The following is a 17,213-nucleotide window of genomic DNA, read 5'->3' as shown; positions in this document are numbered from 1 at the left end:
TTCCTGACCTGCATACAGATTTCTCAAGAGGCAGGTCAGGTGGTCTGGTATTCCCATCTCTTTCAGAATTTTCCACAGTTTATTGTGATCCACACTGTCAAACGCTTTGGCATAGACAGTAAAGCAGAAATAGATGTTTTTCTGGAACTCTCTTACTTTTTCGATGATCCAGAGGATGTTGGCAATTTGATCTCTGGTTCCTTTGTCTTTTCTAAAACCAGCTTGAACATCTGGAAGTTCACGGTTCATGTATTGCTGAAGCCTGGCTTGGAGAATTTTGAGCATTACTTTACTAGCATGTGAGATGAGTGCAATTGTGTGGTAGTTTGAGCATTCTTTGGCATTGCCTTTCTTTGGGATTGGAAAGAAAACTGACCTTTTCCAGTCCTGTGGCCACTGCTGAGTTTTCCAGTTTGCTGGCATATTGAACGCAGCACTTTAACAACATCATGTTTTCGGATTTGAAACAGCTCAACTGGAATTCCATCACCTCCACTAGCTTTGTTTTTATCATATATAGCCTTTATTAAATTGAAATATGTTCCCTCTCTACCCACTATGTTGAGAGTTTTTATGATAAATGTATATTGAGTTATGAAAAATGCTTTTTCTGCATCTATTGAGAGGATTATATGATATTTATCCTTCAGTTTGTTACTGTTGTATAGCACATTGACTGATTTGTGGGTGTTGATCTATCTTTGTATCCCTGGAATAAATCCCATTTTACCATGATGTATGATTCTTTTAATGTATTGTTGAATTTGTTTGTGAATTTTTTTTTGAATATTTTTGCATCTGTGAACATCAGGGTAATTGTCCTGAAATTTTCTTTTCTAGTGGTTGTCTTGTCTGTTTTTGATATCAGGGTAATCCTGGTCTTAGAAAATGAGTTTGGAAGTATTCTCTCCTTTTCTTTTTCTTTTTTTCTTTATCCTTGGAAGAGTTTGAGAAGAATTGGAATTAATTCTTCTTTGAAGATTTTGCATAATTCCCCATACAAAGATACAAAGATAGATCAACATCCACAAATCAGTCAATGTGCTATACAACAGTAACAAACTGAAGCCCTTTGGTCTTGGAGTTTGTCTGTTGGGAGGTTTTTGATGACTAATTCAGTCTCCTTACAGGTTATTGGTCTGGTCATATTTTCTATTTCTTAATGATTCAGTCTTGAAATTTTGTATGTTTCTAGGAATTTATTTCATCTAATCTCTTCAGTTTGTTGGTGTATAATTGTATTTCTCTGGTACCAGTTGTAACATTTCCTTTTACATTTATGACTTTATTTATTTGGGTGCTCTCTATTTCTTGATGATTCTAGCTAACAGTTTGTCAGTTTTGTTTACCTTTTCAAAAAATAGCTGTTGGTTTTATTGATCTTTTTTATCATCTTTTTATTCTCTTTCAATTGTTCTCACTCTTATCTTTGTTGTTTCCTTCCATCTAATAACTTCGGGCTTCATTTGTTCTTTCTTTTCATTTCATTTCATGTTTTTTTTTTTTTTTAAGTTTATTGAGGTATTTACTTAGGTTATTTAGTTTCTTGTTTGAGATTTTTCTTTTCTTTTTCTTTTTTTGAGGTAGACATTTATCTTTCTGAACTTCCCTGTTAGAACTGCTTTTGCTGTATCTGGTAAGTTTGGTAGGTTGTAGTTCCGTTTTCCTTTGTCGAAAGGTTTTTTTTTTTAAATTTCTCTTTTGATTTCTTCATTGACCCATTATTCTTCAGTGGCATGTTGTTGCATCTCCATGTGTTTGTGAAATTTCCCAGTTTTCTTTTTGTAATTGATTTCTAATTTTATAACTGTATAGTTTGGAAAGATTCTTGATGTGATTTCAGTCTAATGAAGTTTATTGTGGCCTAATATATTTTCTGTTATGGAGAATGTTTCATGTGCACTTGAGAAGAACGTGTATTCTGTTACTTTTGGATGGAATGAGCTGTATATTATCTGTTAAGGCCATTAGATCTTACGTTGTCATTTAAGTCTGATGTTATTTTATTGATTTTTCTGTCTGAATGATTTATCTGTTGATGTAAGTGAGGTACTAAAGTCCTGTACTATTATTGTATAGCAATTGATTTCTCTTTTTAGGTCTTTTAAGACTTGCTTTGTATATGGTTATGCCTATGTTAGGTGTATAAAAATTTTAACAAATGTTAGTCCTTTTGTTAGACTCACCTCTTTATCATTATGTAATGGTCTTCTTTGTCTCCTATTACAGTTTTGTTTTAAAATCTATTTATCTGATGTAAGAGTAGGTACCCCAGGTTTCTTTAGGTTTTCATTTGCATGGAGTATCTTTTTCCATCCCTTCATTTTCAGTCTGTGTGTTGTCCTTATGTCTGAAGATAGTCTTTTGTAGGCAGAATATAGATGACTTATTTATTTATTTATTTTTAAAAAACTTTATTTTATATTGGGGTATGGCTGATTAACAATGTTGTGACAGTTTCAGGTGAACAGCAAAGGGACTCAGCCATACATGCACATGTATCCATTCTCCCTCAGACTCACCTCCTATCCGGGCTGCCACATAACATTGAGTAGGTCCCATGTGCCATACCTACAGTAGGTCATTGTTGGTTATCTATTTTAAGTATAGCAGTGTGTATATGTCCATCTCAGACTCCCTGGACTTCCTAGATTTGAATATCTATTTCCTTCCCCAGTTAGGCAGGTTTGTACCTGTGTTACATCAAATCAGTTTTCTGTGCCTTTCTCTGCCTCTTCACCTTTTGGGACCCTGCAAATGTTAGTCTGCTTGATGTTGTGTCGTATATACCTTAAGCTATTTTCACATTTTTTTCATTCTTTTTTCTTTTTGTTGCTCTGATTAGGTGAATTACAGTGCCCTGTCTTTGCGTTCACTGAGCCTTTCTGCTGCTTCATGTAGTGTGCTGGTGAATCCTTCTAGCATAGTTTCAGTTCAGTGTATATTTTGCAGTCTATTTTTGGTTTTTATTCAGATTGGGCAACTTTTAGCTTTTAATTTTTTTTTCCATTCTACTGTTGAGCCCTTTCACTGAACTTTTTATTTTGGTTCCAAAATTTCCATTTGGTTCTTTTTTTTTTTTTTAAAGACATCTCTTTTTGACTTAGGTTTTCTCTTTTCTCATATGTTTCAAGTGTGTTTTTGCTTTTTGAGGCATTTTTAATCTATGGCTTCTTTAAAATCTTTCTCAGAGTATTCTAATGTCTCTGTCATCTTGGTTTTTCCATCTGTTGACTGTCTTTTGAAAATTAATTTTGAGATCTTCCTGGTTTGTGGTGTGGTGAGTAACTTTCTCTTGAAACACAGGCATCTTCATGTTGTATCCTGAGGCTATTTCATTGGCTTTCTGTGGCACCATTCTGACAGAGCAAGAAGGTGCTGTACTTTGTTAATGTCAGGAGGGGATTGGAGTTCTGCTGGCTCCCCGCATGGTCTCATGATTTATTTCTGTGTCTGTATGTAAACACTCACCAACTTGTTTTAAAGTATCCTGCAAAAAATGACTGATTTCTTGGCATTAGGAATTGGCTGGGGAAAGCAGATGTAGGACAGTCAGGAAGGAGAGCAGGCAGATGCTCAAGAGCACATGTACTCTTAAGTTTCACAGTTATCTCTGGATTTTGCAGCTAAACAGATGAGAGACGTTATCACTTTATAGTAGAAAACGCAATGACTGTTCTGGAAGGTGCCTTTTGTTAGACGTGATCTCTGGAAGAAATTCTGATGAGCTGTCCTTGGCAGTGCTGTTTCAGTGACGTCACCTGTGTGTCTACAGGGAATCAGGCATCTCTCAGTGGTGGGCCAACAGGGACTCTGCAAGGATGCCTGTGAAGGCTAGGGATAGTACCTCACGTATAAATCTTTCTACTTCATCTTGAGCCTAATGTGGAGTTTAAAAGATATATATATTTTTAAAGTATTTTTCGTCTAGATTTTGTAGTGGTTAGCTGTTTTAGCTAGTGCAACTTTCCATACTTGGAATCCAACCTCTGGTGTCTGAATATGTGTCTCTGTGCCATAGTGCCTGTGCATGGTGCGAGAAGCTTTGTCCTGGTGGCCTCCCTAAAGAGAGGCGAGGTGTGTCCATCTGATGCCTTCTGTGATCTCCTTTCTCATGGGAAAAGCATGTTAAGGTCATGGGTAGCTGAGAAGTAAGTGTCTTCCATATAAGGACATTCACTAGGTATGTGGCTGTTGTCTCTTGGGTTATAAAGCTACCAGGGTGCTGATTGGTTTAGCCTCATAACTAATCAGTATCAGAAATAGAGCAAAAAGAACAGGACACCCCTGCTCTGGTCACCACTGGGTCCCATACTGTTATAAGGGGTTGGTGGAAGGTAACTTAATTTATAGTTCAACTTTAGGCAGCTTTATGATTAATTGCTAGATAAGACTCCTTTTAATTATTTTCATTCATGTAACTTTCTTCTAGGTACCTAAAAAAAGTCCTAAAGTGTGGAAAACTTCAAACATACACAGTAGAAGGAATAGTGTAATGAAATACCCCTTATCCATAGCACATTCTGACTAGTTAATTTCATCTTCTTCTGAAATATTCCAGTAAATGTATCAACTTTCATGAGTATTGTATGCTGGGCAATTTATTGAAACATCATTTTCATTATGAATTTGGTTTCATAACATAAAAATACTGGATATGGTTTTTCTTTCTGTCTAGGAAATGTATTGCTAATATGTATTGACTTGATAGTGTTGTGTTACAAACGTTTTTTACCTCATATCATGTTTACAGAAGGGCAGTATGCCATACATGTTTGGGTGACGTTGGGCAGGTACTCTGAGCTGAGTTGCCTCCTCCATAGAATGCCCTCCCAGTACTGCCTCTCTATGGTGCCTGTGAGGATTACCTAATGTATGTTAAGTGCTGAAAATCACTGGTGGCACATACTAAGCACTCAAGTGTTACCTGTTATTATTACCTATCAACCTTAAACAGACCACGCCTGTGACATTCAGAGGTTGGATGTTTTGTGTCGTTCTCTAGACGTGAATGAACTGAAGGAGTGTCTTTCCGTGCTGGTTAAAGAGCAGCAAGCTCTGGCCGTCCAGTCAGCGACCACCACCCTGTCAGCTCTGAGGCTCAAGCAGAGGCTCATTGTTTTAGAACGATATTTCATTGCCTTGAATAGAACTGTTTTCCAGGAGAATGTCAAAGTTAAGTGGAAAAGCAGCAACATTTCTTTGCCTCCTGCGGACAAAAAAAGGTAATAATATAATTAAAGTATCTTGATAACAGCTAAATGTAAAACTCAGGCTGGTTTGTTTAATAAGGAAAGTTTAATTAAGACTTACAATGTAGTCTGTTTTTTCATTTTCTGAAATTTTATTCTTGCTTTCCTGTTTTGTATGTTTTATATAATTTGGAGAATGGCTTTCTGAATTTGCTTATGAAGTATCAGGCCATGCTGTAACCTGTCCCATTAAAGACACTTTTCTGTCAGTAGCGGTAGAAACCAGTCAGAAGTTTAGATCAGCATGTCAAGATATGAAAATCTGATCTGAACATTATGTTCTTTTTGTTTAATTTTGGTACTGGATAGGAAATTACCATATTGCAGTAGTGCTTAACTAGTTTAGATGCTTCATTTTTTTCTTCTTAATGTGATTTACTCATTCTTTTATTATAAGAGATGCTTTTATGGACTCACTTGTGGTTGTAAGAAATGATACAGAGAGATTCCTTATACCCTTTGCCCTGGTTCCCCAGGGTTAGCCACTTGGAAACTGTAATGCAAAATCATAGTTAGGATATTGACTTTGATACATTTTACCTGTGTTACTCATATTTCCCATTTTAGGTGCTCTCAGTCCTGTGTTTGTGTGTTTCCAGGTGATTTTATCACAGGTGTAGATTTCTGTCAGAACTGCCCCAGTCAGGGTATAGGACAAGGACCCTTTTTTATAGCTGTAACCATTAACCTGTTTTCCATGTCTATTATGTAACTTCATGAGGTTGGCTTTTTCACTCAATATTATTCCTTTGAGGTTCTTCCAGGTATATGCGTGTGTCATCATTGTTGAACAGGATTCCGTGTATAGGTGTACCATATTTTTTTAACCACTCACCTTTTGAAGATATCTCAGTTGTTTATAATTTTTGAGTATTTTGAATAAAGTTGCTGTGAATATTTTCTACAGGTTTTTCTGTGAACATAAGTTTCAATTTCTCTGGAATAAATAACTTAGAGTGCAATTGCTGGGTCTTAGGCTTGGGTTTGTAAGGCATTTTCATACTATGTCCAGAATAACTGTAGAATTTTACATTCTCATCAGCCAAGTGTGAGTGGTTGTTTTTTTCTATCCTTGTCAGCTTTTGGTGTAGTCACTTATTTACTGTAGCCATTTTGTTAGATGTATAGTGTTATCTCCTAAATATTTATAGATTTCCTAATTTCTCAACCTATTTGGATAGTAGAGAGTTTTACTTTTTCACAGAACTAGCTCTTGGTTGGATAGTTGATCGATATAGATGGGGGTGTGTCCAAACTGTTTCTGTTTCTGTTTGCTTAAATATCTATAAAATAGAGAGCCACTTATTGAAGATTTAGCAATTCCTACACCATGCCAATTTAGGACTGCTGGGCTCTTTTTCCGTTGATAAGGTGACGACTGGCTCAGGAGAGCCCTAGATTCATGGCTCTCCTGAATGTATTTCTTAAAGGATTCCCTGTGTGGGGTGCTCCTCCCACCTCATCTGAATTGACTTTGTCTGTGTATTTATTGTTTTAAAGACCACATGTCTTATTATACATCTTTTATCTTTTAAGGTGATAATTCTTATTCAGTATAAATCTCCTTATTCCTGTCTTCCAGGCACCCAGTTGCCTCGTAGGAGGCAGCCACTAATTGCAGTCGTTTGTATTTCCTCAAAGCTCCCCAGGCACATGTTCTGTTCTATTCAGGATTTACAGACTTGTGCATACCAGCTGCCTCTGTTGGGTCCTCACATTCTTCACTGCTAATTTGACTTGATATTTTGTCTTGGGGAGATCATTCCATATCACGTCCATTTTTAATAGCATTTCTAACTGATTATGAAAGAGAATAAAATATATGGTAGAAAAACCGTAATAGTATAAAGTTGAAAATAAAATTGCTTGCTATGATTAAGTTTATACTGTACACACATTTTTGTATTCTAGTTTTTTTTTTCAAGGATGATTTTTATGGTTTGTATGACTTCTTAATAGATGCACAATGAAACCATGTCTTGTTAAATTAACATATGTAAGTAATAAAAAGCTTAAAAAGACACCCGAGAATGATAAGCACTAACATCAGGAGAGGGTAACCTCTCAGGAGGTGGGATGAAGGAGAAGAGCATGAATATGGGGCCTGCAGACCTGGCGGTCACATTTACGCAAGCAGGGAGAGAGGCAAACCAGACTCCTGGCCTGGATGCATTGTTTTCTGTGTGCTCCTCACCTCTCGCCTGCCTTTCCTTTATTGTATGAGGTTATTCCCCCCTTTGATGTACTTACTGTTTATCCAACTAATAATATTAGTTCCCTGAGATTATTTTGTGTTTTTGCAAATCATTTAAAATTCTTTGTAAATATCTTTCTTTTGCTCAGAGAGAAAGCTTTTCCTTTACAAAGGACGTTTGGTAAAAGTTTTTAAAGCATCAAACTAAAAGTCGTTTGTGATCCTCTATCTAAAGAAACCCGTTGATCACGTTTTTGGAACAAATCCTTTTGTACTACATACTTTATTTTAGCATCTGCACATGCCTCTTGACTGACCAGTTCCCACTCTCCCCCACCCCATGTGTGTTGTTTGCAGTTCCCGGCCTGCAGGCAGAGGTGTGGAAGGCCTGGCAAGAGTGGGGTCCAGGGCAGCTCTCTCCTTCGCCTTTGCATTTCTGCGCAGGGCCTGGCGCTCAGGTATGTGCCCAGTGTGTTCTCTTTTGTGCCACATCAGGAGATGTGGATTCTTTGCTCACTTCTGCCACCCCATGCCCCTAGCATGGTCTCTGTGCTCTCCACGCCTCATTTTCCTTGTTCGTAAAATGAGAGACTTCATAGTCTGTTTGACTTTTCAGGCCTAAAAAGGTGTGTTTGCACACACACATCCCAGGTAAACCACTGCGGTGCCTCAGTACTGATTTATTTTCTAGGAGAACCAGAAAGTAGAATTGCCCATATAAAAGTCATAAAATGAAGAATTGACTTTGGAGTAACTGTTAACTTTTAATCTCTGAGTTCTTGGGGTATCTAATTGAGAGGAAAGTGGGAAGTAGAAAATGTGCCGGTGTCATTCTCTCACTCTGAGACTAGAAAACCCACCTGGGAGAGTGGGGAGTGCGTGGTGTGTGTGCTGCCTGGGGGTGGACGGCCTCACCTGCCATATGTCTGTGTGTGTGCCCAGGGGAGGACGCGGACCTCTGCAGTGAGCTGTTGCAGGAGTCTCTGGATGCTCTGAGAGCCCTGCCCGAGGCCTCCCTCTTTGATGAGAGCACGGTATCCTCTGTGTGGCTGGAGGTGGTAGAAAGAGCAACCCGGTTCCTCAGGTCTGTCGTGACCGGGTGAGTTCTTCCTTTTCATATCTTACTGTGTGAAGGGTTCCAGCCTGCTTCAGAGTCTTGGCTCTCCTTCTGTTTAGAGATAAGAAACTTAGTAGATAGATTCCTGGCATGTTTCCTGCGTACCCTCAGTTCTGTGATTCCAGATCTTTGGTTCTCAGCTTTTCAAATGTTTGACTTTTGATACTTTGATTGCACCTAGTAGGCTGTCATACTGAATGGAGTAGAAAATGAATCATGCTTTTGTTACTTATTTTTTTCAGAAATTTTATGGTTTGGATATCAGTATTTCCTAAAGTGTTTGCACACCTGTTATGCATCTCAGTGAATGCAGGTGCCACCATCCTGAGTGGTGGGTATTGTCTTAATAGACGATGTGGGACTAAACAACTGATTCGGAACGAAATGTTTAAACCTACAGTGGGTCTTCTTAGAGTGAAAAGATATGAATGTAAATCATTTTTCTTTAAGGAAAGCCATGAACTCTGGTCTTAGGTGCTATGCATTTTTGTTAATAGTTTTTAAGTTTAAGGAAAATGTGTATACTCAATACAAAATTGAACAGCAGAGACAGGGGAGGAGAGTTTATTCTCATTCTCTTCACCTGCTGTGTCCCTTGCAGCAAGGAAGACACCTGTGGTCTCCATGCCAGTGGGCTGTGGGTTTAGCTATTCAGAGTTTCTGATGTCATTGCCGTGGAGTTTAGAGTTGGGAGGCCCTGAAGATAGGCTTGGAATTGATTTTAAAAATTCAGCAGTAATAGTGATGTTGGAAGATCCTCCCTCCCTCATCTTGGGTTAAGAAGACTTATTTATTATTGCAGAACAAGGAAATGTTAAAATTATTTCTTTGGTCAGCAATAAAAATAAACTGACATTTTGCCTATAGATTTTCAGATGGTTTTATAAACTGATTCTTCTCCAGTTTTGTAGATGAATGTTGATACTATAATAGCCTTACATGTCACTGAAACTGGAAACATGTCTAAACATTTTTCTACTCATGATTTGAATAATGATATAAGTAGTTTTATGCTGTAGCAACTTGGAATGTCTTCTAATGTAATCATCTTATAGTATCTGAATCAATACTTGTAATAAAATCTTGTCTTTACAAGTTAATTGTATCCTTTAGAGTATCTGATTAAATTTGAGTAAGCAAGTCTTAGAAACTTGATTCTAAATACTAAAAACACTTTTTCCTGGGAGAAGGAATATAATTAAATTAACATTAATAGCATACTTATTTTAAGCATGTTCTCTTTAGGCTCTGTTGTCACTCTGTCCCTGCATCCTCTGATGTCATTTCAGGGATGTTCATGGAGCGCCTGGAACCAAAGGGCCAGGAAGCATCCCCCTGCAGGACCAGCACCTGGCCCTGGCCATTCTGCTAGAGCTGGCTGTGCAGAGAGGCGCGCTGAGGTGAGGCATGCCGCAGACTGGAGATGTGGTGGGAAATGCCGCTGTATTGAGCCGCTGTTGCATTTCCTTGAACTATTTGTGATTGCAGCAAATGTGTGAGCATCTGTGATCAAAGAACCATGTCCTAGGACCCTTCTTTCAGATCTGGTTACACTTAATTTTTCTTCACTTCCTTTTTATGATCAACTTTCTAGTAGTCTAGGAACTGTTTTTTCTCTCTCTCTCTCTCTCTTAATTTTCTTCAAATTGTTATTTTTATTCCATTAATTTAAGGTCCTAGAAATTCCCTGTAGAAAGTGCTGTTTGAACTTCGTAACTGGTTTTATATTTCTTATCCACAGAAGATGGATGTCTTGTGCTAAAATCTTGAATTGTTTAGCGATTTTACTGCCTAGATTTGTTTTCATTTTTCATGGCCTTGTTTTAGTTTCCTTTCATATTTAAAGTATTTCTTCAATTTTATTTAGCTGTCTACTTTTATTTTTTATAGACCAGGGCCAAAAAAATTAATCTGTTTTTACTAGAGCATAAGAATATTTTCTCTTCCAGTCAAATGTTATCTGCTATCCTGTTGTTGCTTCAACTGTGGGACAGTGGAACGCAGGAAACTGACAATGAGCGGTCTGCCCAGGGCACCAGCGCCCCACTTCTTCCTTTGCTGCAGAGATTCCAGAGTATCATCTGCAGTAAAGATGCCCCCTATACCGAGGGTGACATTCATGTAGGTATCGTCATGAGACTTTGCACCTAAATAGCTGTCTTCATTTTGCTTATCTTAAAGGATTTAACCTTTTATAAACAAGCCCAGAGCACATATCTGTGATAGTAGTTGCTTCTCGGGGGGGAGTGTGTTTTTGGCAGTTACAACAGTGAGTCAGGTGTGGGATACGTATGGTTGGGTCACAGTTGATGCAGCAGAACTTGACATGGTCACATTTGGAGTCTTTGCAGCAACTAAGGAGGGATTGGAGCCAGCTGAGTTTCATAGATGCCGGGCCCTTTGTTTTGTTCTGGATTGGGTATTAGGAGCATGCTTCTTGACATACATCAGTTTGTGCTGTTAGATCTGTCTGTGGCTGCCTTGTTGGCCATGGAGTTTTCTTTCTGCTGCACAAGTCACTGAGCCCTTTGTGTTTGTATGTTTAGTGCTTATGTGTTCCCAGCAACCACTTGTGTTGTGCTTTGGCTATGATGGGGCTGTGGAGGGTATAAAGAAGGCATGCTCACCTCCACCCGGGAGCAAGCTATTAATAGTAGCAGTATAAAGATGTGTTAAAAGTCCTGATGCTATTTCAGGAAAAAGTGTGAGAGTCAAGTGTGTTCTTATGGTACTTGCAGCAATGCCATGGGCAGTGGGGCACGGAGGCTAGGCTCAGCTAGAGTGGGAAGGAGCAACAACACCTCACTCTGTCTGTTGACAGCAGTTACTGTGGATTGGTTTTGACCCTCCCAGGGGCATTAGGCGAATCTTCTCTTCCTCCTCTGTCCTCCTTCACGTGCCATTTATGGACCACACCCCCTTATCCTGCATTTCCTACGTTGGCAGCATGGAGGCAGGTCAGAAATACACATTTTTAGAAACATATTAGAAAAACAGCATTGAAAATAGTGACTTACTTTGCTGGCCCTTCTGGAGGGTGGGGCACCATGCAGAAAATGTTACCTCAGCCGTCACCGTGTTTAGTCCTAGGAAACAGGCTAGTGGCAGAGCAGGCCTGCCTAGGTCCGAACCCCTGGGACTGCTGCTTTTCAAAGGTATAAGTTTGAGTTTGCAGGTCTTTTCTGGAAAAACTTAGCAGTTCTGGTATGAAGTTCCAGCCCAATTATTCTATTACTTTACAGTCTTTGATAATAATAAGGCTGTTCTGGTGTTAGCAGAATTAGAATTATTAATGTACAAATAAAATTGTTACTTTTCTGATGAGTGGACAAGCTTTAGATTAAAAAAATTGTTATTCTCAGTTTTCAAAGCCAAGTTGAGGTACAGTGCTTTTGTTCCCAGGTAGATAGCTCTGCATTCTTCCGAAGGTCCTTGGGATGGTGAACCTGAGGAAGATGGGGCTGTGTCACTGACCTGTGTGGAGCTGGCACACAAGTGATGGATGTGTGGGTGTGTGGGCACCTCTGTGTGCAGTGAGTGTATAAATCTCAGCGCGTCAGCAGTACTTCTTATGTGACAGCCAAAGAGGGAGAGATTTACAGGTGACGTCTTACTGTGGGTATCAAAACATAAAGAGTGGTGAAAGACTACTTGTGTTACTTTAATTTTCCCCACCATTTCTGAAGCTGTTTTTTCACTTTTCTTCTTTAGCTTCTATCTGGCCCTCTGAGCCCCAATGAGAGTTTCCTGAGGTACCTTACTCTTCCACAAGACAACGAGCTTGCTATCGACTTACGACAGACTGCAGTTGTTGTCATGGCACACTTAGATCGCCTGGCCACCCCTTGTATGCCACCTCTTTGTAGCTCTCCAACATCTCATAAGGTAAGTTGATAGCAAGGTTTATTCTTTGTGTGTTTGTTCCTGGAGTCTCATTCTGTGCCTGTGTGGAGACTCACTTTCTCTGGGGTTGGGGTGGTGTTTGCTTTCAGCTTTTGAATGTGTACACTTTAAGGTGTCAGTCACTAGCTGTCACAGTGAGCAGTCTGACGCACATAGGGGTTCAGGACCCATCCCAGGTTCCAGATTCAAGAGGCATGTCCCCAGAGAGGTCTCCTGTGTTCACACAGCCGCATGCTGTGCTGTCTTCCTTAGGAGGAACATAGTGATGTGTCTGACACTAATCTGTGTGTGTGAGGAACTGCTGATACAGCCTCACTGAGAACCTCATACAGTCACACCTGATCATTGCAATGTTGTCCCATTATATGGATGAGAAGGCTGCGTTTGGAGTGAACTTTGCGAAGGTCACACAAAGAATCCTGATTTTAATCCAGAGTTTTTAAACTTTGTTCTTGATAGTATAAGTACTTCTTAAAATTAATTTTTATTGGAGTGTAGTTGATTTGCAGTGTGTGTTAGTTTCTTCTGTACAGCAAAGTGCAGATTTTTCTGACTTTTAATTTTGGGGGGAAGTTGGGAACTGCGTCATGAGGTTTGTAGGATCTTAGTTCCCAGACCAGCTATTGAATCTGGATCATTTGCAGTGAGAGTGTGGAGTCTTGTTCACTGGACTACCAGGGAATTCTGTCTGACTTTCAATTTGAAGAGTATTTATTTTATTTTACAGTAATTTATGTTTTCCAAATAAGTAACACATTTATGTGGTTCAAAAGTAAAAACTAAATGCAAGGATACGTTGACACTTCTTCTCTCTCTGCCTTGTCTCATCCAGTTTTCCACCTGTTGCTTCTCACTTTTCTGGTCTTTGTGTATCCTTTCAGTGTTCTCTCAGTGGTAGTATATTATAGCACTTCTGTAACTTGTCTTTTCACTAATCAGGATACTGAAGAGCTCTCTATGTAGGTAAAGAGCTTCTTGCTTTATTTTTAAAAAACAGCTTAGTGGTCCATGTGTGGATGTGTCATGATTTTTTAAAATCAGTTTCCTGTTGGTGAACACTCGTGTTGCCAGAAGTTTGCTGCTTAGGTGGTATTGCAATGGCTACCCCTGTACCTTTATCCTTCTCTGTGTGTACACGCAGGTGCACACGTGTGCAGCTGTGATGTACCCGGTGTGGTGGACACGGGAGCTGATTATCCCCCAATTGCTGTCATGCGGCTTGACTCCTTTAACCCCACTAACAGCAGGGATGCTTGTCTCCAGGCTTGCTGAGGCCTTTGGGTCCCTACCTGTTATGGCAGAGTGGTAACCTATGTTTTGAGCATTTTAAAATATATTTAAGATCTACTTGTGCTACTTTTTAATGTGCTCTGTTAAGTGAAATGCTCTGGAAAAGTAACCTGTCCATTTACTTATCTTACCTGCTAACTGAGGCTGTATGGGGTGTTCTGAGTTATTTTGATGTTTTGAATCAGCTTCCTTCTTTACTTGCTTTATTTTTATCTTATTATATCTGTTTGTTACTCCTTTCATGAATTATTCTTAATTTTTTTCTAAGAAGGAAATTTTCCTGCTGATATGAAGAAAATACTTACTTACTTCATTATTTGACAGGGATCATTACAAGAAGTCATAGGATGGGGGTTAATAGGATGGAAATACTATGCCAATGTGATCGGTCCCATTCAGTGTGAAGGCCTTGCCAACTTGGGGGTCACGCAGATCGCCTGTGCAGAGAAGCGCTTCCTGATCTTGTCAAGGAATGGCCGTGTATACACGCAAGCCTACAACAGTGACACGCTTGTAGGTCCTGGGGTGGGTTGGTGGATGGGGCTCTCTGCTATGTGTGCTACATATCTTGTCTTTCTTTATGTCGGTTGATTTCTGAAGATTTATAAGCATCTGCTCATTGTATATTATTAATTGTATTTAAAAGTCTTGATTGTAATCATTATTGTCAAGATTTTGGGGCAGAATTTCTTAGTTCTTAAGCTCAGGAACTCCTTACAGTGCCAATTACTGTCAACTATTATTCCTGTTTATAAACTGTAAAGTCGTGCTCGCTTCGGCAGCACATATACTAAACTGTAAAGTCATTTCACTTTGGGACCAGGAAGTAACAAATGAGAACCTCGTGGGGATGATGGCAGATGGGTGCTCTTCACCTACAGTTGCCCATTTCCCTGTGTAAGCGTGGTCTAGACATGCCACGGGGCACATGGAGGCACCTGCCTGGTGCTGTTCTGTAGTGCTGGGCAGGCCAGCTGGACAACCACCAGAAAGGCTCGTGTTCTTTTAGTCTGAGTGGGGTTTATTAAAGTAAGATACACAAGTGAGGCAAGTCATGCAGTTTTCTTGTCCTTGGATTGCTTACTGATTTTCTTCCTGTTTTTACCTTTTTTAGGCCCCACAGTTGGTCCAGGGGCTTGCCTCCAGAAACATTGTAAAAATTGCTGCCCATTCAGACGGTCACCACTACCTGGCCTTGGCAGCCACTGGAGAGGTGTATTCCTGGGGCTGTGGGGACGGCGGACGTCTGGGCCATGGAGACACTGTGTATGTGCAGCCTATTCCTATAACTGATACGCTCTTCTTTTGTGTTGCTCTAACCAAAATAAGGTGGAAAAGAAAAGTGTAGTGAGGGTTTTGCAGCTGCTCAGACATTCAGGGCTGGGATGAAGAGGGCTGCCCCCCCAAGATGGATTGGCCCTTGTGACACTGAGGAAGCCCTGCACACTTCATAGACAGCAATATCAGTGGGCCTTTGTATTCTTCTCCCCCAGCTTTTGCTACTCCTGTTGATACACGTACTGCTCCCTCACTGTGGAGTTTTCTAAACTGAGTTCCACACTCTTCTTCCTTCATTTATTACCTCAGCACATCTCTATCAGATAATGTCCTCATTTCCTTGAGCCATACTATCATTTTCACAGCTACAAAAATCAAGAGTTAGTTCTAATGTGTTATTTTGATTGTTGTAAGAGACCAGAAACAAAACAGAATGGTTGTTCTAAATGTGGAGTCGTGAAAATAAAGAGTTCTGACGGCTGCCTTGGAATCACAGGAACCCTTTCATATGTTGCTGTTGTGAGTGGAGGTTGGTGGAGAAAACATTGGTTTTAGGTTGAGTTTGAAGATCCAACCCATTTCAAGGTTTTCAGAGCCATGAGGAGGGAGTGGGCAGCAGCAGAGTTGAGAGGAGACTGGCCCGTTCTCACTAGGTGCAAGTGGACATCTCCAGGAAGGATCCCAAATTGTGAAAAAAGAGTCATGCACTCTGGGTGTTAGCGTTCAGCAGACTTGATATCTTAAACTTGACAGTGTTGTAGGAGTTTCAGACAAATCTAGTAAAATGATAGTGAAGAAAAGGAATTACAAGTACAGAACTTAGAATTATTGTCAATCTCAGGTTAACAGGGAGGCAGGGATTGGTTTGGGGCCCACAGGATTTGAAAAGGTTGAGGTTTGGGTTGGAGGCATTAGTCTTTTTACTGTTTAAATGTTGGATATAATTACCATGCATAAAATAGTTTGTTCTTAAATAACACTTAGTTGAGATTAAGTGCTAGTTGAGTAACTTGGCTATTGCCTGAGGAGTTGAGGGAAAGAAAGTAGAATGGTGCAAATGCAGAAGTTGCAGAGAAACTTTGGGGTGAGGGGTTGAAATTTGAGCTGAATGGGGAGGTGGTACTGGAGTAAGTCATTTGTTCCTCTTCCCGTGTGTGCCCCTCCCTCTGTGTGCTTATTTTGCAGAATAGTGTGTCACAAAATAAGTGAGCTGTGTCTTTGGACAGGCTAGAATGAGTGTTACTGATCATAGCAGACATATTTTAGATTATAAGCATCGGGCATTTGCTAATTTTGAAAGTGAATCAGCTAGTGGTCTCTTCTACCCAATTAATCCTTGCTGCTTCCTACTTTTCATTTGTGAAATATAGATTGCAATGTGATTAGTAAACCTTGCCCATCATTTCTTCCCTGTTTGTTTAACAAATATATATAAATTTCAGCAATGTGCATGAGATTTACAAATTCACCAGCTTCCCATGTACAGTTTGGTGAGCTTCACAAATGCTTGAGGTTGGGAGCAGCTGTAACTGAGATACAGAGTGCTTCTGTTAGCACCCCTCCCCCCGGCTGCTTTGGACTCTTCTGCAGCCAACCCCTGCTCCCCACCTCTGGCTACTGGTTTTTGCCAGTTGGGAGTATTTTGTTTCTGGCTGTGTCACTCAGGGTAGTTCCTGAGCTTCACCCTTCCCTATTGCTGCACTTGTGCTGTCTGTGAATAGGCCACCGTTCAGACCACTGTGACCAAAGCTGCCATGGACTTGATCACCTGTGTCTTTAACAGCATGCTGGATGTGACGCTTGGCATTAGGTGCCCACTTAACAAAAAATCATGGAAGTGTTTGAATTCCATATTTCTTAATTATTTCATAAGATGCCTGAAAGGCAAAGTTATCTCGATGCTCTGATAGTTTATTCCTGGGAGTGTCACTAGTAGGAAAGGCTCAGAAGTGCATTCATGTTTGTTTCTTTTGTCTCAACAGGCCTCTTGAGGAACCTAAGGTGATCTCTGCTTTCTCTGGAAAGCAGGCTGGGAAGCATGTGGTGCACATTGCGTGTGGAAGCACATACAGTGCAGCCATCACAGCCGAAGGGGAGCTGTACACCTGGGGCAGGGGGAATTATGGCCGACTAGGCCACGGTATGTCTGCTCTGAGCCAGCTTTGGCCTGCTGCATAAG

The 17,213-nt window shown here is 40.1% G+C and overlaps 1 protein-coding gene across 2 annotated transcripts in view; it reads left to right on the top strand.

Moving 5' to 3' along the window:
* Positions 1-17,213, top strand: part of HERC2 (HECT and RLD domain containing E3 ubiquitin protein ligase 2) — a 249,136-nt gene that overhangs the window by 42,955 nt on the left and 188,968 nt on the right. For both annotated transcript variants that reach the window (XM_081583082.1, XM_081583083.1), the window contains 9 exons: positions 5,006-5,225; positions 7,804-7,904; positions 8,389-8,545; positions 9,853-9,963; positions 10,513-10,684; positions 12,275-12,448; positions 14,081-14,269; positions 14,871-15,022; positions 17,017-17,174. In XM_081583082.1, the coding sequence (XP_081439208.1) occupies positions 5,006-5,225; positions 7,804-7,904; positions 8,389-8,545; positions 9,853-9,963; positions 10,513-10,684; positions 12,275-12,448; positions 14,081-14,269; positions 14,871-15,022; positions 17,017-17,174 (1,434 nt within the window). The remainder of the gene's footprint in view (positions 1-5,005; positions 5,226-7,803; positions 7,905-8,388; positions 8,546-9,852; positions 9,964-10,512; positions 10,685-12,274; positions 12,449-14,080; positions 14,270-14,870; positions 15,023-17,016; positions 17,175-17,213) is intronic.

This window comes from Giraffa tippelskirchi, chromosome 3 (genome assembly GCF_054371585.1).
Source record: "Giraffa tippelskirchi isolate mGirTip1 chromosome 3, T2T-mGirTip1v1.2.pri, whole genome shotgun sequence".
Classification (NCBI taxonomy): Eukaryota; Metazoa; Chordata; class Mammalia; order Artiodactyla; family Giraffidae; genus Giraffa; species Giraffa tippelskirchi.
The sequence above is the reverse complement of the archived record's forward strand: the minus strand, read 5'-3'. Positions and strand labels throughout refer to the sequence as shown.